At 45.2% G+C, this 21691-nt stretch overlaps 1 protein-coding gene across 1 annotated transcript in view; it reads left to right on the top strand.

Moving 5' to 3' along the window:
* nhsl1b (NHS-like 1b) overlaps window positions 1-21691 on the top strand; it is a 223405-nt gene that overhangs the window by 179380 nt on the left and 22334 nt on the right. Inside the window, exons 2-3 of the mRNA XM_041207619.1 lie at window positions 5996-6148; window positions 21010-21137. Coding sequence (XP_041063553.1) covers window positions 5996-6148; window positions 21010-21137 — 281 coding nt within the window. The remainder of the gene's footprint in view (window positions 1-5995; window positions 6149-21009; window positions 21138-21691) is intronic.

The following is a 21691-nucleotide window of genomic DNA, read 5'->3' as shown; positions in this document are numbered from 1 at the left end:
CCCAGTGTGTCTCAGACAGCATTACAATGAGGAGAAAGGGGCTCGCATCTGTTGCGCACTCTTGGGCAACAAGGCTCCACACACACACTTGGATAACAGACTCTTAAGAAGTGCACTGTCACTGGAGCTGCCCCTCTTGAAGAGTGCACTCAAAAAGCAGTTGACAGAAAAGGTGTTCTCCTGGACCTGTGCTGGATTTTGATCATTCTGATCAAAAAGCTTTAACTAATGCAGGGCACAGTCAGTTCAGAGTTTGTAATGTGCTTGGTTTGGTGGATAGAGATTGATAACAACAGCTTCCCAGTCAGTGACAGAGACACCATGAAATCTAATGATGCTCGGTTCCTTCACAGTGTCCCACTGCCTAACCCTTTTTAATTTAAGCAATTTGTCTTTTTGCGATCGCCGCTTATATAATACTGGGCGTGCTGAAGGCTGCCATTTACTGATGAGATTGATAGCTTCACCAGGGATGCAAGCTGCTGTGAGGGATCTTTGTGCTACCTTTGCTTTGTTTAACTGTTTTGTGTTGTGTCCATGCATTGCAATCTTATTCTTGAGCTTAGAATTCAGTACACTAAATACTGCAAAGGACTGGATCTCACCACAATTTACACAATGCAGATACTGTAAGAACTATTTCAGCACAGTTTATGTGGGCAGTACATACAGTAAGGACTGTAACGCAGTCCTGATTGATACAGTGCAGTATTTACAGAGTATACATGCCCTGGTTTATACAGCTCTGCTGTGCTGCTGATGCTTTGTAGAATGGGGGCAATTTCTACATATTAGTGAACACGTTTGAAGGGTAAGTCAGTGTCACTTCTGCAGGAATGGCATCTCTTGCAGTTATTTTCCTGAATTCTCAACAATGTTCCCCACCCTCAAATGTCATGTAAGCCCAGCTGTTGAGACACATTCTGGGGGGGGCGCTAGTGTCTGAGAGCTAATTCTCGAAGGCTCAATAAGTCCCAGAGAGTATTTCAGTAATGCAGCTCAGTGAAATTCAGAACTGAAGTATGTATCATTTTCCTCCTCTTCATATCCTGGATGTACTGACTCCTTCTTGGATATGATTCCTAAGAATAATTAGTTTGCACTTGATCTGGCGGAGAAGATAGCATAGTGGTAATATCGCTGGATTAGTAATCAAGAAGGAAACCTGCCATCTTTACCTGGCCTAGCCTACATATGACTCCAGACGCACAGCAAGGTGGTTGATTCTTAACTGCCCTCTGAAATGGCCTGGCAAGCCACTCAATTCAAGGGTATTTGGAGGTGGGCAACAAATGCTGGCCATACCAACAACACCCATATCCCGTGAAAGAATAAAGAAAAAAGAACTTGTAGTGTTAGAGGAGGGTGTAAACCTCCGCACATCAGCAGCTGAACAGTTATACCGCAGGCTATCGTGGAATCATAGAATGGTTGCAGCACAGAAGAAGACCATTCAGCCCACAGCATCTTTCACATTCATCTGAAAGAGCAGACAGGCCTTGGTTTTTTTAATGCCTCCTCACAAAAATGGCACCTCTGACAGTACAGCACTCCCTTTGTACTGCAGCAGGAGTGTCCACCTGAATTTTTGTGCTCAAGTCCTGGGATAGGACTTGAACCCACAGCCTACCGACTGAGTTAAAGCTGATATTATATGATACTTCCTTATTTACAAAGCAGCATAACTTCCAAGCAACCCCCACCACCCAGAAGCAATATTTAAGCAAGTTGTAAATGCTTTTCTGTATTTCTGCGGCTTTACCCATCTTGATGATCAAACATGTCGTCACCTCTCTTACTGCCTCCTTATATGGCTCGATGTCAATTTGTGTCTGCTTATGCGCCTGTGAAACACCTGGGGACATTTTACACTATTAAAGGCACTATATAAATGCAAGTTGTTGTTGACCCCTTCAGAGTGTTGCTGGAGACGGATCATGTTTTACGACAATATCATGTTACTTTTGACTCAGAGAATGAGTAATATGTGGTTTTTAAAATAATGCCTTACTGGAAGCTCATTTAGGTGGCTGGATAAGGAAATAAAAAGGAATTTTTTAAGAAGTGGTTGGTCACCATCTGAAAAGAGAAAAGCCAGCTTGTGATGTTTATTTGTACTCAGCAAACAGCAATGTGTTAATAATCAGAGAATCTTTTTTTGATGTTGATTGAGGGATAAATATTGGCCAGTGGATAACTTCTTTTTATATTTGTTCACGGGACGTGGGCGTCGCTGGCTAGGCCAGCATTTATTGTGCGATTGCCTTGTCCAAGGTGGCATTTGAGAGTCAACTGCATTGCTGTGGGTCTGGAGTCACATGTAGGCCAGACCAGGTAAGGGTGGCAGATTTCCTTCCCTAAAGGACATTAATGGGAACCAGATGGGTTTTTACAACAAAAGACAATGGTTTCATGGTCAACATTTGTTGAATTCAAGTTCCACCGTCTGCCACGGTGGGATTCAGACCCAGGTCCCCACAGCATTACTCTGGGTCTCCAGATTACCAGTCCAGTGACAGTACCACTATGCCACCGCCTCCTTCGAAAAAGTGCGTGCACCCATCCATCTCATCCAAAAGGCAGCCCGTCCAGCAGTGCAGCATTCCCTCAGTACTGCAATTAAGTGTCAGCCTTGATTTTTTTGTGCTAAAAAGCTAGAGTTGGACTTGAACCCAGAGACTCTGAGGTGAGACTGCTTCCAACTGAGCCACAGCTGACACTTATATTGATGTAGTTCTATTCTAGTGATGTTGGTTGAGAGAGAACTATTTGACGACACTGAGAACTCCGCTGCTTTTCTTTGAGGTAGTGGCCATGAAATCTTTTGTGTCCTCCAGAGAGGGCAGTTTTACATCTCATCTGGAACATGGCAGCTCTGACAGCGCAGCACTCCCGCAGTACTACACTGGGAGATTCAGTCTGAGTTCTCTCTGCTCAAGACTCTGGAGTGGGACTCAAACCCACAGCCTTCTGACTCAGAGGCGATAGTGAGCCACAGGTGACACCGAGTTTGGGTTTAGTTTGGGGCCAGAATCTGGCCATTTGTGTGGTTGGATCAGTTTGTGGAGCCCAGCAGGTGCCATAGACGCTGGTAACACTGAGCTCCCCGAATCTGCCACTCGGATAAAAGGGCCCAGGAAGAGCAGCATCGATTCCCACAGGCTGAGGAATCAGCTGGATAAATACAGCTGGGTGTTTGCTGTGCAGAATTGATTTGCTCAGCTGGGAGAGGGTTACAAAGCTCGTGTGTGATGATCCTTCCATAAAGAGAGTGAGACGAGATAGTCCCCAGGGCAGCAGCATTTTAAGAGGAAAAAGTACCTGACACAAATAATGGGCTGACACTAGAACAAAAGGGAGGGCAGCGATCATTATCACAGCAATGGCTGGGCTTGTGTCAACTGGAGACGAGCTGTGTGTTCAGGTGCTGCTTGCTTATTGCCCAGTTTATGAGCTTTATCATTAAGCCTGTGATAAAGACACTCCTCCTTCCAACATTAGGCAACTTTAACATTGCCTGCAGTGCCCATGTCCCAATTCACACGTCTTAACGCTGCCAAGAAGCTTCCCAGCATCTACTCAGCCGATGCCTAGGCCTTGGCAACCCTCTTGGAGACCCCAGGACTTAAAAATTAACCCCTGGACACTGCTGAGAGCACTGAGAGGGGATGGCGATGGCATAGTGGTATTATCGCTGGATCAGTAATCCAGAGACCCAGGGTAATGCGCTGGGGAGTCAGGTTCGAATGGTGACCATGAAAACATTGTCGATTGTCATAAAAACCCATCTGGTTCACGAATGTCCTTTTAGGAAAGGAAATCTGCTGCCCTCATGGGGTCTGGCCTACATGTGACTCCAGACCCACAGCATTGTGGTTGAACAAGAGCAATTAGGGATGGGCAATAACGCTGGCCTAGCCAGCGACACCCACATCCCACGAATGAATTAAAAAACCTCAGAGGGAAAAAAATCAGAGAAAGGTTAGAGCACAGAAGGAGGCCATTCAGCCCATTGAGTCCATGCCCACTCTCTACAACAACAGTTTAGCTAGTCCCACCTGCCCACCTTTTGCCTGTAACCCTGCAATTTTTTTTCTCTTCAGATAATTACCCAGTTCCCATTTGAGAGCCATGATTGAATCTGGCTTGATCACACTCTCAGGCAGTGCATTCCAGATCCTAACCACTCACTAACAAAAATGTTTTCCCCCACATCGCCTCGGATTCTTTTGCCATTCATCTTAAATCTTTGCCCTCTGGTTCTTCATCCTTCCAACAATGGGAGCAGTTTTTCTCTAGCTAACAGTCCAGACCCCTCATGATTTTGCACACCTCTGTCAAACCTCTTCTCTTCTGTAAGCAGTCTGTCCGCATAACCAAAGCCCCTCATCCCTGGAAGCCATTCTTGTAAACCTTTTCTGCACCCTGTCTAAAGCCTTCACATCCTTCCTAAAGCGTGAGGCCCTGAACTGGACGTGATACTCCACTGGAAATCAAATCAGTGCGTTACAAATTTTTAGAAAATAAGTTTTTTTTTGCATTTCCTTTTGAATGTTTTTTTTGATTGGTTATATGAGTGTTGGAATGAGATGGAAAGGCCATTCAAGACATGTAATGATGCCTTTACTTGTCGGTCCAACTAGTATTGGTAATCCTGTTACTGGCAGGTGGGTGGCATTTTAATCTGGCATCGACTGTCAGTGTTCCAGCATGAGTCAGCACATTTTTAGTGCGGTGTATCTCCTCTTTCATATTCATGTTGCAATGTACAATTTATGGCCCAGATGCCACTTCTTAGCAACAGGTCAATGCGATTGTGATAGAACTGGGTTGCCTTGGGGACAATCAGGTGGCTTGGCAAACCCTAGCTCTTGTCTCTGGTCTCCACACGGTGAGCTATTGCCGAGCCAGAAGCTTTTGTACAAAGAGGAAGGAGGGAAAATAGTCGGGAGGGATATCTGAGGCCATGTTTGTTCATCTCATGGAGGTTGAGTTTACAGTCGTGGGGCAGCTAGTGTGAGATCTCATTGCCAGTGCCAACTTTTGCTAGTCCAAGCCTGGGAATCAGAGGTAGGAGTGTAGAACTGTTGCACTGATTGAGTGGCCATGTTCACAATTGGTTATGGGTCAGTGTTTGCTGTGGAGCCTCACGATTCCAAGCCATTCTGAGATAAGGTCCCACAGGGAAGGGAAGGGAAATAACATTCAAGCTGAGACCCTCATGTGCCTACCCCCTCCCCCCACCCCTCTCTCTCTCTCTCTCTCTCTCTATCTATCTATCTCTCTTCCTCCTCCCAATTTGTTTTTTCCAGCCTAAGAGCATGAAATTTCTGGGAATGGTGGCAACAGTTTTCCAGACCCCTCTGCCTGTTACTTTTGTCCCACTGACGTTAGCAAAAAAGCAAAATTGCACCTCGGGCTCTCAAAGGTTCTTTTGTTCTGCATTGAGGCCACTCTGAATGGACTGAACTCCACCCAGAGCAGCTCACTATATCTCAGGTGCGCGTGGGACATTCGATACAGCAGTCAGACTGTCTGAAATTAGGCTTGTGATGTCTGGCATTTCCTGACGCTCAGTTGCCTTATGTTATGTGTCTGGTGCATTTGCAACGTTGATGGTGCAGGGCAGACACCCTCCCAGGGAATGGATTACAGTTACTCTGCTCCTAACCCCGCTCTCCTTGCTTGTCCCACTAATATTGCATTGTACTATGACAGGTGTTGAAATTGTTTAGAACTGAACAACAGCTCAAAAAAAAGATTTCCAGGAAAAATGGTTCTGATCGTGACAGTGGAATTGTAACAAATCTCTAGATGCTACAATGGGATGATGTTTGGGTCAAGTCAGGATGAGTTGGGTTTGACAGGTATGGGGAAAGAGTAGAGGAATGAGATTAATTGGACAGCTCTTTCGATGCGATGGGCCAAATGGCCTCCTTTTGCTCTATGTGATTCTAAGTCAGCCAGACTGAGACGGTTCCCTCTTCCTTTCTAGCCGTCTCGAACCTGGATGAAGAGAGTAAATGGACAGTCCACTATAAAGCGTCGTGGCACCAGCAAGAGAACGTGTTCCTCCCATCAAGCCGCTCGCCATGTGTAGAGGATTTGCACCGGCAAGCCAAGGTTAACCTGAAAACCGTGCTGCGAGGTAAGGGCTTTTTTTCCTCTCTCTTCCCTTCTCCTTAAACCCTCCCCGGTTCCCCCCCACCAACCCCCCAACCAGCCCCATGTGCAGACTTTGCTGTCCTTTTGGCCTAGACTTTTCAATCCATATTGAAAAGACCAAAATCCTTCTACAGAAGCATGGAGACTTTAAATAGAGTGAAACAAGGCCATAGCAAATCAGCAACCACATTTTACACATCATCCTATTTCCTATTGGAAAGGACAACCATGCACAGTATACAATGGGCTGCCCATTCACCATGAGTCCATTCCATTCTACCAACTTGGACCAACTTCATCCCCATCAGCCTAGTCAAGGCTAAGGCCAGGACTTGGTTTAAAGGGAAGCTGGATAAGCCCATGAGGGAGAAAGGAATTGAAAGATGAAGCAGGAGTTGGATGGAGATGGTTGGGAGGAGGCTTCTGTGCAGCATAAGCACCAACTCGGACCAATTGGGTCAAATAGCCTGCTCCTGGCCTGTAAATACTCTATAATACCACTAGTAACTAAATTGAAAGATGCTTCAATGAAACAGCAAAGTCCCGCTCCAACAAAAGAAACCTGAGAGAACAACATCATAATGTTGCTGCTTTATGTCTATCAGACACTCTACTCCCTGTGGAGTTCAGAATGACATGTGAAACTGGGAGAGATGGAAAATCTGAGGGCCAGGAGTGATAAATTAAGATAAGTTAAAAGTCTGGCATTACGGCTGGGTTAATTTGCTGTCGTTTAACCTCTGTGTAAACTTACCCAGGGACAGTTGGTGGGCGGTTCATGGACTGCAGCGGTTCAAAAAGACAGCTCCCGGCCACCTTCTCCAGGGCAATTAGAGATGAGCAATAAATGCTGGCCTAGCCAGCAACGCCCACATCCCATGAATGAATAAAAAGGTAACATCTGCATTTTTAAAGAATTATTCTTTCACGAGATGAGGGCATCTCTGGCTAGGCCTGCACTTATTGCCTATCTCTAATTATCCTTGAGAAGGTGGCGGTGAGCTGCCTTCTTGAACTGCTGCAGTCCGTATGATGTAAGTACACCCACAGTGTTGTTAGGAAGGGAGTTCCAGGATTTTGACCTACTGATAGTATCACCTGAAGTGCTTATGTGTGGGTGGCAGTAACAGGATGGAAGGACCCAGGAACAATCAATGTAGCCCAGAAAATTTCCCAGGGGCTAGAGTCATTGAGTCCTTGTGGCACAGAAGGTGGTTATTTGGCCCACCAAGTCCATGCTGGCTCCTTGTAGTGCAATCCAGTCAGTCCTATTCCCCTGCTCTTATCCCAATAGCCTGCAAGTTTATTTCCCTCAAGCACACACAATTTCAGGGCACTTATTGGCCTTTAGCCCCATTAGTTTCCCTAGTACTTTTTCTCTAGTGATGGTTATTGTATTTATTTCCCCCCCCCGCCCCTTTGCCCCTTGACTATTTAGTATTTTTGGAATGCTATTAGTGTCTTCTGCTGTGAAGACTGATGCGAAGTATTTATTCAACTCCTCTGCCATTTCCTAGTTCCCCATTATTATTTCCCCAGCTTCATTTTCTAAGGTGCCTTTGTTCTTCACTTTTTATATATTTAAAGAAGCTCTTACTGTCCGTTTTTATATTACTTGCTAGTTTACCCTGAAAGTTTATTTTCTCCCACTTTATTTATTTTTTGGTCATCTTTTGTTGGTTTTTAAAATTTTCCCAATCCTCTGGCTTACCACTAATCTTTGTCACATTGTATGTTTTTTCTTTCAATTTGATACTGTCCGTAACTTCGTTGGTTAACCGTGGTTGGTTTATCCCCTTCCTTGAATCCTTCTTCCTCACTGGGATATGTCTTTGTTGTGAGTCATGAACTATTTTCTTAACCATCTGCCATTGTTCATCAACCCCCCATATCTTCTGCTAAACTGTTTCCCCAGTCCACTCCAGCCAACTCTACTCTATTGTAATTACCCTTATTTAAACTTAGCACAGCTGTTTCCAACTCAAGTTTCTCACTCTCAAACTGAATGCTAAATTCTACCATATTATGGCCACTGTTTCCTCGGGGATCCTTTACTCGAAGATCATTTATTAAACCTGCCTCATTACACATTAGCAGGTCCAAAATAGCCTGATCCCTGGTTGGATTCACAACATATTGTTCTAAAGCTGTCCTGAATACATTCTATGAATTCTTGCTGGTGTCTACCTCTGCTAATTTGATTTTCCCAATCTACATGAACATTAAAGTCACCCATGATTAACGTACTGCCATTTTTATATGCCCTCATTATCTCCTGATTTATTCTCTATCCTCCAGTATAGCTACTGTCGGTGGGCCTATAGACTACTCCCACCAGCGTCTTCTTCCCCTTGTTTTTTCTTACCTCCATCCATCTGGATTATACATCTTCCAATCCAAGATCCTTTCTTGCTATCGCACTTATTCCATCTCATACTAACAAAGCTACTCCACCACCCTTTTCCTTCCTGCCTATCCTTTTGAAAAGTCACATACCATTGAATATTTTGTTCCCAGCTTTGGCCTCTTTGTAACCACGTCTCCGTAATGGCTATAAGATTATACCCATTAACCTCTATTTGTGCTGATCTTGGGCTTCAACTCCACTTTCCCACCCCCTCCCCATATCCCTTGATTTCCTGAGAGACCACAAATCTGTCTACCCCAGCCTTAAAGATATTCAATGATGGAGCATCCACAACCCTCTCGGTAGAGAATTCCAAAGATACGCAACCCTTTGAGTTACATCATTTCTCCTCATCTCAGTCCTAAGGGAGTGGCTCCTTATTCTGTGCCCCTAGATTCCCCAACCAGAGGAAACAAAGTCTCAGTACCTTCATGATCAAGCCCCTTCATAATCTTGAATGTTTCGAAGTGATATCTCTCATTCTGCTAATCTCCATAGAATTTAGACCCAATTTACTCAGCCTCTCATCATAGGACTGCCCTCTCATCCCAAGGACCAATGTAATGAACTTTCACTGTACTGCCTCCAATGCAAGTATATCTTTCCTTAAATATGGAGACCAAAATTACACGCACTATTCCAGGCACAGTCTCACCAAAGACCTGTACAATTGACTTCTTTATTCTTGCACTCAAATCCCTTTGCAATAAATGCAATTTGCTTTCCTAATTGCTTGCTGTGCCTGCAAGCTAACTTTTTTTGTTCCTTGTACAAGTACACCCAAGTCTCCCTGAACATCCACATTTATAAGTTTCAAACTTTTAAAAAAAAAAAAATTCTGCTTTTCTATTCTTACAGCCAAAGTTGTTGTTAGAAACTTAGGTCCCATTTCCGAGACTCAAGCCACAGTATAACTGTAGTTATACTGTTGGGAGAGTGGATGGCTTTAGATGTGCAGAAAGGTGGGCATGTTGTCTCAAATGTTTGCTCTCTGCAGGTCTCTGTGCACAAATGGAGAAAAGTGTAACCAAGCAAACTTGCTGTGTAACCCAAATGTCAGCTGGGGCTCAATGGGTGTGCCGCACTTGCCTCTGGGTCAGAAGGTTGGGGGTTCAGGCCCCATACCAGAGACTTGAGCTGACACTCTGCAGCACTCCCGCAGTACAGTGCTAATGTTGGAGGTGTTGACTTTTGAATGTGATGTTACCTTGAAGCGCCAGTGAACGTAAAAGATCCCATGACATGATTTGGAGGAAGATCAAGGGAGTTCTATCTGATGTCCTGGCCAATATTTATCCCTCAATCAACGCCACAAAAACTGATTATCTGAGCCATGTTCTCTGTTTGGGTTCCACCAGGGCCACTGAGCTCCTGACTTTATTATAGCCTTGGTCATGGACAAAAGAGCTGAACTCTCGGCAGGTCTCTGTGCATAAATAGAGAAAAGTGCAACCAAGGAATCTTGCTCTGCAACCCAAATGTCAGCTGTGGCTCAATGGGTGACACTCTTTTACCTCTGGATCAAAAGGCAGAATTTGACTGAGTGTGGGATTCAGGAGCCCTAGTGAATTGGGAATCGGGGAAAACTCTCCAATGGTTGGAGTCATACCTAGCATTTAGGAAGATGGTTGTGTTTGTTAGAAGTTCCTGAACATTGCTATAGGAGTTCCTCAGGGTAGTGTCCTAGGTCCAACCATCTTCAGCTGCCACATCAGTGATCTTCCTTCCATCATAAGCTCAGATGTGGGGGTGTTTGCTAATGATTGCACACTGTTCAGCACCATTCATGACTTCTTAGATACTGAAACAGTCTATATCCAAATACAGCAAAAATGGGGACAACATTCAGGCTTAGGCTGATAAGTGGCAAGTAACATTTGCGCCATACAAATGCAATGATCACCTCCAACAAGAAAATCTAACTAACCCCCCCTTGACATTCAATGGCATTATTATTGCTGAATTCCACAAAACATCCTGGGGGTTACCATTGACCAGAAACTGAACTGGACCGGCCATATAATTACCCTGGCTACAAGACCAGGTCAAGAGGCTAGGAATTCTGTGGTGAGTAACTCACCTCCTGGCTCCCCAAAGCCTGCCCACCATCTACAAGACTCCAGTCAGGAGTTTGATGGAATACTCCCCAGTTGCCTGGACGAGTGCAGCTCCAACAACACTCAAGAAGCTCTACACCGGCCAGGTCAAAGCAGCCCGTTTATTGGCACTCCATCCACCACCTTAAACATTTACTCCCTCCACCACTGATGTGCAGTGGCAGCAGCGTGTACCATTTACAAAATGCATTGCAGCAACTCACCAAGACTTCTTCAACAGCACCTTTCAAACCCACAACATCTACCACCTAGAAAGACAAGGGCAGCAGATGCATGGAACACGCCACCTGCAAGTTTCCTCTAAGTCACTCGCCACCCTGACTTGGAAATATATCGCCGTTCCTTCACTGTTGCTGGGTCAAAATCCTGGAACTCCCTCCCTAACAGCACTGTGGGTGCACCAATGCCATGTAGGCTACAGCAGTTCAAGTGGCAGCTCACCACCACCTTCTCAAGGGCAATTAGGGCTGAGTAATAAATGCTGACCTAGCCAGTGATGCCCACATCACGTGAAAGAAGTTTAAAAAGTTAATGCAGTGCCTTTAGCATTATAGCATCCCAAGGCATTTCACAAGAGCATTATCAAATTAAAATTGAAACCAAGGCACATAAGGAGGTATCAAGACAGATGAGTTTATAGGTTTTTTAGAAGCACCTTTAGGAGGAGTGAGAGGCAGAGAGACATTGGGAGGGAATTCCAGAACTTAAGGCCAAGGCAGCTGAAGGCATGGCTCCCCATGGTGAAAATTAGGAATGTGCAAGAGACCAGAATTGGAGAGAGACAGAGATTTCAGAGGATTGCAGGGCTGGAGGAAGTTACAGATATAAGGAGGGATGAGGACATGAAGGGATTTGAACACTGAGGTGAGAAATCATTCGTTTCTATTGGTGGACACTCTAGCCAATCTCCATGTCAGCTGGCTGCACAGTGACTTGATCTGTAGCACACATTACCAGTTGGCTAGGAGGGACTAGAGGACTGGTGTGGAGCATGAACATTGTGACTTCGGCCAGGACTTGGGACTTGTCTAGAAAACAGAGTGTTGCAGACAGACAGAGAATGTGTGTCTGCCGTCAACTAGATTTGTCATGTAACAGCACCAAGATCAAGTGCCTCATTACAGCAAGGTTGTTGAGACTGTCAATTGATAGGACTGGCGCACTGCAACTTTAAAGGAGTTGGTGTGAGGTATTATAGGCCCATCATTATGGAACCGAAACTATATGCCCTGTCGATTCTTGAGTAATGACGGAAGGGTCTTTGAAGTAAGCCGGAGGAACCATTCAGTTGTTGAGTTGCTTTCCTCTGATTTCCTATCAGGAAGCTACCTTCGTTTTATGAGTTTTCAGAGCAGGTTAGCTGATGTGACAAAGGGCAGCTGGTGGGATTGGTGGGGAAAGTCAGGGTAAGGGGAACATTCCACATGACAGGGGGCGAGGGCAAGGAATGTGAGGCCACACCAGCCCTTTCCTATGCTAATTGGTTGACCTGATCATTGGAATTTGTAGTCAGTGCTGTGAAGTCGAATGGCCAGATGCCGGGAACCTCCTCCCTTGACTTACATGGTTCATTCTCTGTCCGTCCACCTCACTCTGTTTTCTAGACGAGCCCCAAGTCCTGGCTGAAGTCATAATGGCACATCAGCCCTCTGGCCCATCCTGGCCAACTGGCAATGTGTGCTCCAGGTTGGTCATTGTGCAGCCAGCTGACATGGAGATTGGCTGCAGTGTCCACCAATACAAGCGAACGATTTCTCACCTCCATGTTCAAATCTCCCCCATGTCCTCACTCCACCTTTTCTCTGCAACCTCCTCCAGCCCCCTCTCTAACTATCCTGTAATCCTTAGGTTTGGTGTTCGTGTGCACACGACTGGTTGTTTGATTGAGCATGCCCCGTCTCTGTACACTTCCGCCCCATCGGACCATCCCCAATTACTTGTTTACGCCATCCTTGTTTCTCCCCTCAGATTTTTCTGTTCTTTCCCCTCAGAATGGTGACCTCTGTGGCCCCGTTTATTTTTCTTTATTCTTTCGTGGGATGTGGGCATTGCTGGCAAGACTGGCATTTATTGCCCATCCCTTGAACTGAGCGGCTTGCCCATTGCAAAGGGCAGTTAAGAGTCAATTGCATTGTTGTGGATCTGGAGTCATATGTAGGCCAGGTTGGCAATCCCTAAGGGACATTAGTGAACCTGATGGGCTTTTATGACGATTGATGATAATTTCATGGTGATCGTTACTGAGATTAGCTTTATAATTGAAGATTTATTAACTGGATTCAAATCCCACCAGCTACCATGGTGGGATTTGACCCATGTACCCAGAGCATTAGCCTGGGTCTGTGGATTGTTAGTTCAGTGACATTACCACTATGCTACCATCTCCCCGGTGTTGTTAACCTCCCGGTACAATCAGCAAGTTGTTCAACTGAGAGGTAGGAATCACCGTCACCATAGCTCCTCCCCACTCCAGTCCTCCCTGATCCTCAATCCTCTGCATTTTCACCACTGGAACACAGGACTAGGCTATTTAACCCCTCCAGCCTGTTCCATCTTTCAATAAGACCAGGACTGATCTGCATCAGAGGGGGAACTGTGGCCGCTGTGCCCAATTATATTGTCCTCTCCCGCTCTCACTCCCACTCTCACTGTGATTCTGCTTCAGTAATCTCGAATGAGAATCAGTCTTGAAATTATTCTGCTCTGTACAGGATCAGAACCATATAAATGCAGTTCATTCACTCACTGAACCACCAGGATACTTTGTGTGTGTGTTTTTTTGTAGACAGTATCTCAGAAATCATTAACAGAAACGATGCGAGACTTGTCGACTTTACAGCTGAAGTGGCGCTGAGCTCAGTAACATCCATCATTAAAATGTAGTTAGATCCTTTCATGCACCTTAATTAGTTAATGAATTTGACCCGTTAATGTTGCTGTCTGTCGAATCTCCTGATGTCTGTTTTTGTGGCCGATCTTCTCCCTGTTGCCAGTCTTTGCAAGATTTCCTAGTGCTCTTCCGTAGACTGTTCCACTACATGAAGCATCGCCATTTATCCAAACTTTAATTGGAACCAAAGTCAACAAACATTTAGTTTAGAATCTTAAGATTGATTCATTACAGAGCAAGGTTATTTAGCTCTTTGGTAGAACGATCCAATTAGTCCTATTGCTCAGCTCTTTCCCCGTTGCCCTATAGATTCCTCTGCTTCGAGTATTTATCGAATTCTGTTTTAAGAGTTGAAGGATCTGCTTCCTCAGCCCTTTGAGGCAGCGTATTCCAGATCATAAGAACCCACAAGATAAATATATATTTTCCTCTGGTTAAGAGACAAACTGTCTCCAATGTCTGTGTAAAGAACCAGCTGATGATTTTCGCACTCAATGTCTTCAGTCTGTGACCCTTCACAGACACCAAGAATAAGTCTGTCTCAGTCCCAGACATCGGGAGCAGCGTGTCTCAGTCCCAGACACCGGGGAAAAGTCTTCCCCAATCCCAGACTTTGGGAGCAGCGCGTCTCAGTCCCGGACACCGGGAGCAGCGCGTCTCAGTCCCAGATTTCAGGAGCAGCGTGTCTCAGTCCCAGACACCAGGAGCAGCGCGTCTCAGTCCCAGACTTAGGGAGCAGCGCGTCTCAGTCCCGGACACCGGGAGCAGCGCATCTCAGTCCCGGACACCGGGAGCAGCGCGTCTCAGTCCCAGACACCGGGGAAAAGTCTTCCCCAATCCCAGACTTCGGGAGCAGCGCGTCTCAGTCCCGGACACCAGGAGCAGCGCGTCTCAGTCCCAGACACCGGGAGCAGCGTGACACAGCCTGGGTTGGCCGCACAAGTCTCTGGAGTAGTACTCCAACCAAAACATACTGGCTGCGAGTCACGAGCACTACCCACTGAGCCATGTCCAACAGCAATTCCTATAGGTGAAAATTCCTTTAGTGGCAAAAGGGGAAGGTTGAGGGGTATGTGAGACTTCAGTTCGAAGGGTAGATGCCACAGCTGCTTGTGTGCTTTTCAGCCTCCCGTCGCACATTTGTGTTTGCATCAAGACGTGTGTCGGGCTTTGGGCAAAAGGTCACCATGAGTCTGTCTGGCTCAATTCTCTGATCGCACTGGTCCAGCTGTCACACTGCAAAGCAGCTCCCAGTCTATTTTCCTTCCTTTCTCTAGCGTTTGAACAAAGGAACTGTTTGAAGAAGGCCGTGTGTCGGCATTCCCCAACTTCGCCATATGCCCGTGATAAGTGATGCTGGGGGAAGGGTCCTGATGTAACGCAGCTTTACCTCATACAGCTGGGTGTGAAAGAAAGGTCATAAATTCACTGCCAGATCTGCTAATTGTATCTGAGCAGTCAGCCCTGCGTGTGCAAGTTAAGAGGGTCCTGTTACGGGTATCCAAAAAGAGAGTCGTCACATTATGGTACTGGCTTCAGGAGAACGAGAGTTGTGCCCACCTCTCAATGCAGCTCTCAAACAATGGGAACAACTCATGCCTATATAACACTTCTATGTAATAAAATATTTCATTGGAGCATTATAAAACAAAATATGCCATCAAGCCACTAAAGGAGATATTAGTCAGATGACCAAAGAGGTAGGTTTTAATTAGTGCCTGAAAGAAGGAGAGTGAGGCAGAGAGATGTGGGAAGGGAAGCAGGCTAAGTTATCTCTTTCTTGCAGTTTAGACAAGGTGAACTCACTCTCAGCTGTCGGAGCTGAGTAATTAATTAGCTATCTGGTTGAATCTGGTTACTGTAGCCCCAGTTCAGTTTACCATAAATGCAGGGCTCTTTAGTGCAGCCGACTGACTGAGTGAAGACTTGGAGTTTGGTGAGACGGGAGTTCAGGGAAGGGGGAGGAGTTGTTCGTTTCCTCTTTCTATCTTTCTCACCCCATAGGAACTGGTTCTTGCTCTACTACTGGGAAAGGAGGTAGCTTTTTGGTGAGTATCTGATAAGTGGGTAAGTTCTGTTCTATCCCTAAGGTTTAAAATAGTGCACAATTTGGTGGTAAAGTTAATCAAATATATAAGAAAGCAACATTAAATAAGTAATTAATATCATCAGTTATTTAAGCCACATTAAGGATGGCAGGACAGGTGATGTGTCAAGGCTGCAGCATGTGGGAACTCCGGATAACATTGTGATCCAAGGCAAACACATCTGCAGTAAATGTTTGTGACCTGAGGAACTTCAGCTCAGGGTCATTGAGCTGGAGGCTGAGTTGTAGACTCTGCGACACATCAGGGAGGTGAAAAATTACCAGGATGCAGTCACGCCACTTAGGATAGGGCCTTCTGATTTGATCAGTGGCTAGGGTCAGGAGGGTGTGACTGCGAGTGAGGCAGGTAAAGGGACCCAGAGGGCAGGAGCAGTGCAGGAGTGTGAGCCCCTGCAGTCGTCCAACAGGTTTGAGGTTCTCAGCTTGTTTGGTGAGAGTAGGGGCTGCAAAGTGGATGAGCAAACTGACCATGACACCATGGTACAGGAAGCCATGCAAGTGGGGGGAGCAAAAAGGAATGTAGTGGTATTAGGGGACAGTATAGTGAGGGGGATTGACACTGTTCTCTGTAGCAAAGAGCGAGAGTCCAGACGGTTTTCTTGCCTGCCCTGTGCCAGAGTTCGGGACATCTGCTCAGGGCTGGCGAGGAACTTGCAGTGGAAGGGGGGAGGATCCAGTGGTCGTGGTCCATGTAAGTACCAACAACATAGGCAAGATGAGGAAGGAGGCTCTGCATAGTCAGTATGATGAGCTAGGCCCCAAATTAAGAAGCAGAACCTCAAAAGTAATAACTTCTGGATTAATACTTGAGCCACATAGGACAAATAAGATTAGAGAAATTAATGTGTTTCTCAAAGACTGGTGTTGGAGAAGTGAGTTCCAGTTTGTGGGGCACTGGCACCAGTATTGGGGAAAGTGGGATCTGAACGGTGCTGGGGTTGGTGTCCTAGCGAACTGCCTAACTAAGGAAGTAGAGAGGTTTTAAATTGAATTGTAGGAGCAAGGGATCAAATTTGGAGAGATGTGGTAAACCGAAGAGTAGAGACAAGGCAAGAGAGTCAAGTATTAATATGGGAAATGATAAACGGACTGTGACAGGAAGGGAAAGAGAGTACAATTCTAGAGTAATTCAGCGGATAAGGCTAGGCGCTACAAAATAATAATAAGAGGACCAAACTAAAGGTTCTGTATCTAAACACAAATAGCATTCGAAACAAAACAGATGAACTGATAGCATAAATAGAAATAAGCGAGTACAATCTGATGGCCATTACAGAGACATGGTTACAGGATGACATAGATTGGGACCCGAATATTGATGGGGATGTGACATTTAGGAAGGACAGGAAATTAGGAAAAGGTGGAGGGATGGCTCTGCTAATTAATGATGGTATTAGCACATTCTAGAGGGATGACTTAAGTTTCGGAAACCAGGATGTAGAAGCGGCTTGGGTTGAGATGAGAAATGATAAAGGCAAGAAGTCACTAGTACGAGTGGTGTACAGGCCTCCTAATTGTAACTACACAGTAGGACAGAGTATAAAAGAGATAATGGGACCTTGCCAGAAAGGTACAGCAATAATCATGGGGGGTTTTAATCTACATATAGACTGGAAAAATTAGCTGGGCAAAGGTAGAGTAGATGAGGAGCTCATAGAAAGTTTTCAAGAGAGTTTCTTAGAACAGCACATTCTGGAGCCAACCAGAGAGCAGGCTATAATAGACCTGGTATTGAGCAATGATATAGAATTAATAACCTCCTAGTGAAGGCACCCCTAGGTAGCAGCGATCATAATATGATTGAATTTTACATTGATTTTGAGGGAGAAATGAGTGCATCCAAGACTAGTATTTTAAACTTAAATAAGGGCAATTATGAGGGCATGAAAGCAGAGGTAGCTAAAGTGAACTGGCAAATGAGGTTAAGGGATATGTCAATAGAAGTTCAGTGACGGATATTTAAAGGGATATTTCAGAATACACAGAATATATACATTCCAATGAGAAAGAAAGATTCCAGGGGGAGTTCCCACCACCCATTGTTAACTAAAAAAGTTAAAGACAGTATCAAACAAAGAAAAAGCATATAATTACACAAAGATGGGTGGCAGGTCAGAAGATTGGAAAGTATACAAAAAGCAGCAAAGAATGATAAAAAGATTAATAAGGAGGGAAACATTAGAATACGAGAGAAAGCTAGCTAGTAATACAAAGACAGATAGTAATAGTTTCTATAGATATTTAAATAAGAAAAAAGTTCACATTATCACAGTATCATTACAGTGCAGAAGGAGGCCATTCAGCCCATGGAGTCTGCACTGGCTCCCTGAAAGAGTATTCCACCTAGTCCCACTCCCCTGCCTTATCCCTGTAACCTTGCACATTCTCTCTTTTCAGATAGCAATCCAATTCCCTTTTGAATACCTCGATCGAACCAGCCTCCACCACCCTCTCAGGAAGTTTGTTCCAGACTCCAACCACCCTCCGGGTGAAAACGTTTTTCCTCACATCACATTTACCACTTTTGCCAATTATTTTGAATCTGTACCCTCTTGTTCTTGATGTTCTCTTGAGCACGAACAGTTTCTCACCATTTACCCTGTCCGTACCCCTCAGGATCTTGAGCGTTGGTCCTATAGAGAGTGCGTCTGGGGAATGTGATAATGGAAAGTAGGGAGATGGCGGACGACTTAAACAGGTATTTTGCTTCGGTCTTGACTATAGAGGACACACGTGACATTCCAGAAATAGCTGCAAATCAGGAAAGAGATGGGACAAAGCGGGAAACTCTAGGCCAGTTAGCTTAACATCTGTCATAGGGAAAATGTTAGAAGCTATTATCAAAGATGTTATAGCAGGGCACATAGAAAAATTCAAGGCAATCAGGCAGAGTCAACATGGTTTTGTGAAGGGGAGATCATGTTTAACCAATTTATTGGAGTTCTTTGAAGGAGTCACATATGCTGTGGATAGAGGGGAACTGGTGGATGTACTGTACTTAGATTTCCAGAAGGTTATTGCAGAAAATAAAAGCTCATGGTGTAGGGGGTAACATATTGGCATGGATAGAAGATTGTTTAGTATAATAGATGGCATAAGTGGGTCTTTTCTGATTGGCAGGATGTGATGAGTGGTGTGCCACAGGGATCTGTTGATGTAGCCATGGCAATTTGCTGTGGTATAAGCAGTGGTATAAGCTACAGCCACAATGCACAGTGATGGAGGCTGTGGATGTTGAATGCCAGAGGCATGGGACCATCATAAATGGTGCTGATCCTTTTGGGTGTTGTTGCAACTGCAGTGTAGCACGCAGGAGGTGAATATTCCATCATACCCTTGACTTGAGGCTTTGAGGAAGGCAGGAGGTGAACCACTCATCAGAGAATACCCAGGTCTAGTACAGTGTACGGTGGTTCAGTGAAAGAAAGGATTGCATTTATAGAACGCCTTTCATGACATCTCAAAGCATTTTACAGCCAACGAAGTACTTTCGGGTGAGGTACTGTGGTGCAATGGGGAACACTCCTGCCTCTCAGCCAGAAGCTCTGGGTTTAAGTCCCACCCCGGGACTTGATGGCCAAGGAAGGTGCGTTCATAACAAGTCAAAAACAGGTTGATTACCAACCTGTAAATCCATCTAATATGTCTGATGGCAGGTGGTAAGAGTGGGAGAGTCTCCTGGTCAGCCATGCTTGATATAGAGCGCTGCCCCTCCAAGCTGTAGCCTCTGGCAACAAGCTAGGGACCTGTTCCAGCAAAAAGCTGCTTTGGAAACAGAGAGAAGTATGTGCTTCTTCTGCCTCGTGTGTCTCTAGACACAGAAAAGCCTCTTAAGTCTAAGAAGTACGTTTTAAGTGTAGTGACTGTCGCAGAATCACAGAATAGTTACAGCACAGAAGGAGGCCATTCGGCCCATTGTGTTTGTGCTAGCCCTCTGAAGGAGAAATTTACTCCGTGCCACTTCCCTGTCTTTCCCCCGCAGATTTTTCCAATGACAAATTAGTAATGGAGGAAGCGCAGCAGCCAATTTGCACACAGCCAACTTCCACAAACAGCAACGCAGTCATGACCAGATAATCTGTTTTGTGATGTCCATTGAGGGACGATTGGCCCAGGCACCACAGATAACTCCCCTGCTTTTCTTCGAAATAGAGCAGGCAGAGCCCTCGATTTAACAGCACTTCCGAGAGTGCAGCTCCCTCAGTGCTGCACTGGGAGTGTCAGCCTTAATTTTTGTGCTCAAGCCCTGGAGTGGGATTTGAACCTACAACCTACTGACTCAGAGAGGGGGAGTTCTACCACCTAAGCCAGTGCTGACACACCCAACAGCTTCTGGTCAATGGCTGATCTACCTCTACTCCACTTGCTACCCTATCCTCACATTCCTCCATTCCCTGTCTACACTGGGTTAATGATACATTTTTACATAAAGCACCCTCCCCCTTCTCCCCTGGGGTCTCATGCTAGACAGAATGTTGTCTCCTCATCTGTAAATTAATGCAGCTTATTTCCAGTAATACCATCTGAAAGGGATTAATGAGCTTTTAAGCACCTTCTGCCACTAAATTTCTAAGTTGCAGTAAGCCTGGAACCAGGAATGACCCCCCACAGAAGTACATAACCCTAAAAAAGACAAGTACAGTAAGGTTCATTAATTATATAGAATCACATAGAATAATCAGATCACTCAGCCCAACAGGCCCATTCCAGTGTTTATGCTCCACACGAGCCTCCTCCCACTCCTCTTCTCCTCACCCGATCAGCATATCCTCCTATTCCTTACTCCCTTATCTGTTTATCTAATTTTCCCTTAAATGCATCTACACTGTTTGCTGTGACTACTTGTGGTAGCGAGTTCTATACTCAAGTTCACTCTCAAAAGCTGCTGGCTTTAAGTGTGACTGATACCAATGTAGCCAATAAATGTGGCAATGTGGGGGATTCAGGCACTTCAACCCCCCCCAGGTCTCTTGTGCAGCACCAAGGCCAGTTCCAGCAGTTTCATACTGCCCTGGTTCAGGAGGCCAAATCTGGGAATCTTGCATGGAATCTATGTCTGTGCCACCAAGGCAACCTTGAATGCCAGTCTTAGTATGTTGAACACTGAATATCAGCAGCTCAGGGCCTGTTTTGGAAACTCTAGTACCTGGTGTTTGAGCTTCTAAGTGTCACTCGGGCTACCTGGACATTGATGTGAATTTTAATGAAGGGTGAATTGGTTTTGATTCTCACAGTTGCTGCAATTTACACCCAGGCTGCTCTCAAACACTCTCTCTCTCTCTCTTTCTCTCTCTCTCTCTCTCTCTCTCTCTCTGTCTTGCAGACTGCGATAAACTAAGGAAGGATGGTTTTCGCAGTTCCCAGTACTACTCTCAGGGCCCAATATTTGCCTCGTCATCATCCCATCTCTCTGCAAGTTGCTTGGATGAGGAGGAAGATCAGGAGCAAATGGTAAGACTGACTAAAAATCTTTTCCAAGATGTCTGTTGAAAATTTTCACTCTTGCTTGCTTCTTATGGCTTCTGAAACCTAGTGAAGGATATTGTCTTGTAACATCATGTTGGGAGAGATGTGCGGGGGATGGAGTGGGTGCTTGTCAGCCTGAATTCCCCGATTAAAATTTTGCTTCACTTAGCTTGAACACTGGTTCCCTCAGTGGTGATGTTAAACTGAATAATTTGTGTTTTATTTGAGCCTTTATTCAGTTGACAGAAGAAATGCCATTGGAATGTGTTTTAGATAAAATTAGATAACATTTGAACAGCACAACTAGGCTGATTGCGCCAGTTCAGCTCCTCCTGTCAGTTTCGTACAATTTCCAATTCATGGAGTCTTTTTGACCCATGACCCAAAATCAATAAGAGACTATTAGCAAAGGCAAAATACTGTAGATGCTAGAAATCCTGAAATAAAAGAAAATAATGCTGGAAATACTCAGCCCATTAGGCAGCATCTGTGGAGATAGAAAGAGAGTTACCATTTCAAGCTGATGCCTTATTGTCAGG

This window comes from Carcharodon carcharias, chromosome 2 (genome assembly GCF_017639515.1).
Source record: "Carcharodon carcharias isolate sCarCar2 chromosome 2, sCarCar2.pri, whole genome shotgun sequence".
Classification (NCBI taxonomy): domain Eukaryota; kingdom Metazoa; phylum Chordata; class Chondrichthyes; order Lamniformes; family Lamnidae; genus Carcharodon; species Carcharodon carcharias.
The sequence above is the reverse complement of the archived record's forward strand: the minus strand, read 5'-3'. Positions and strand labels throughout refer to the sequence as shown.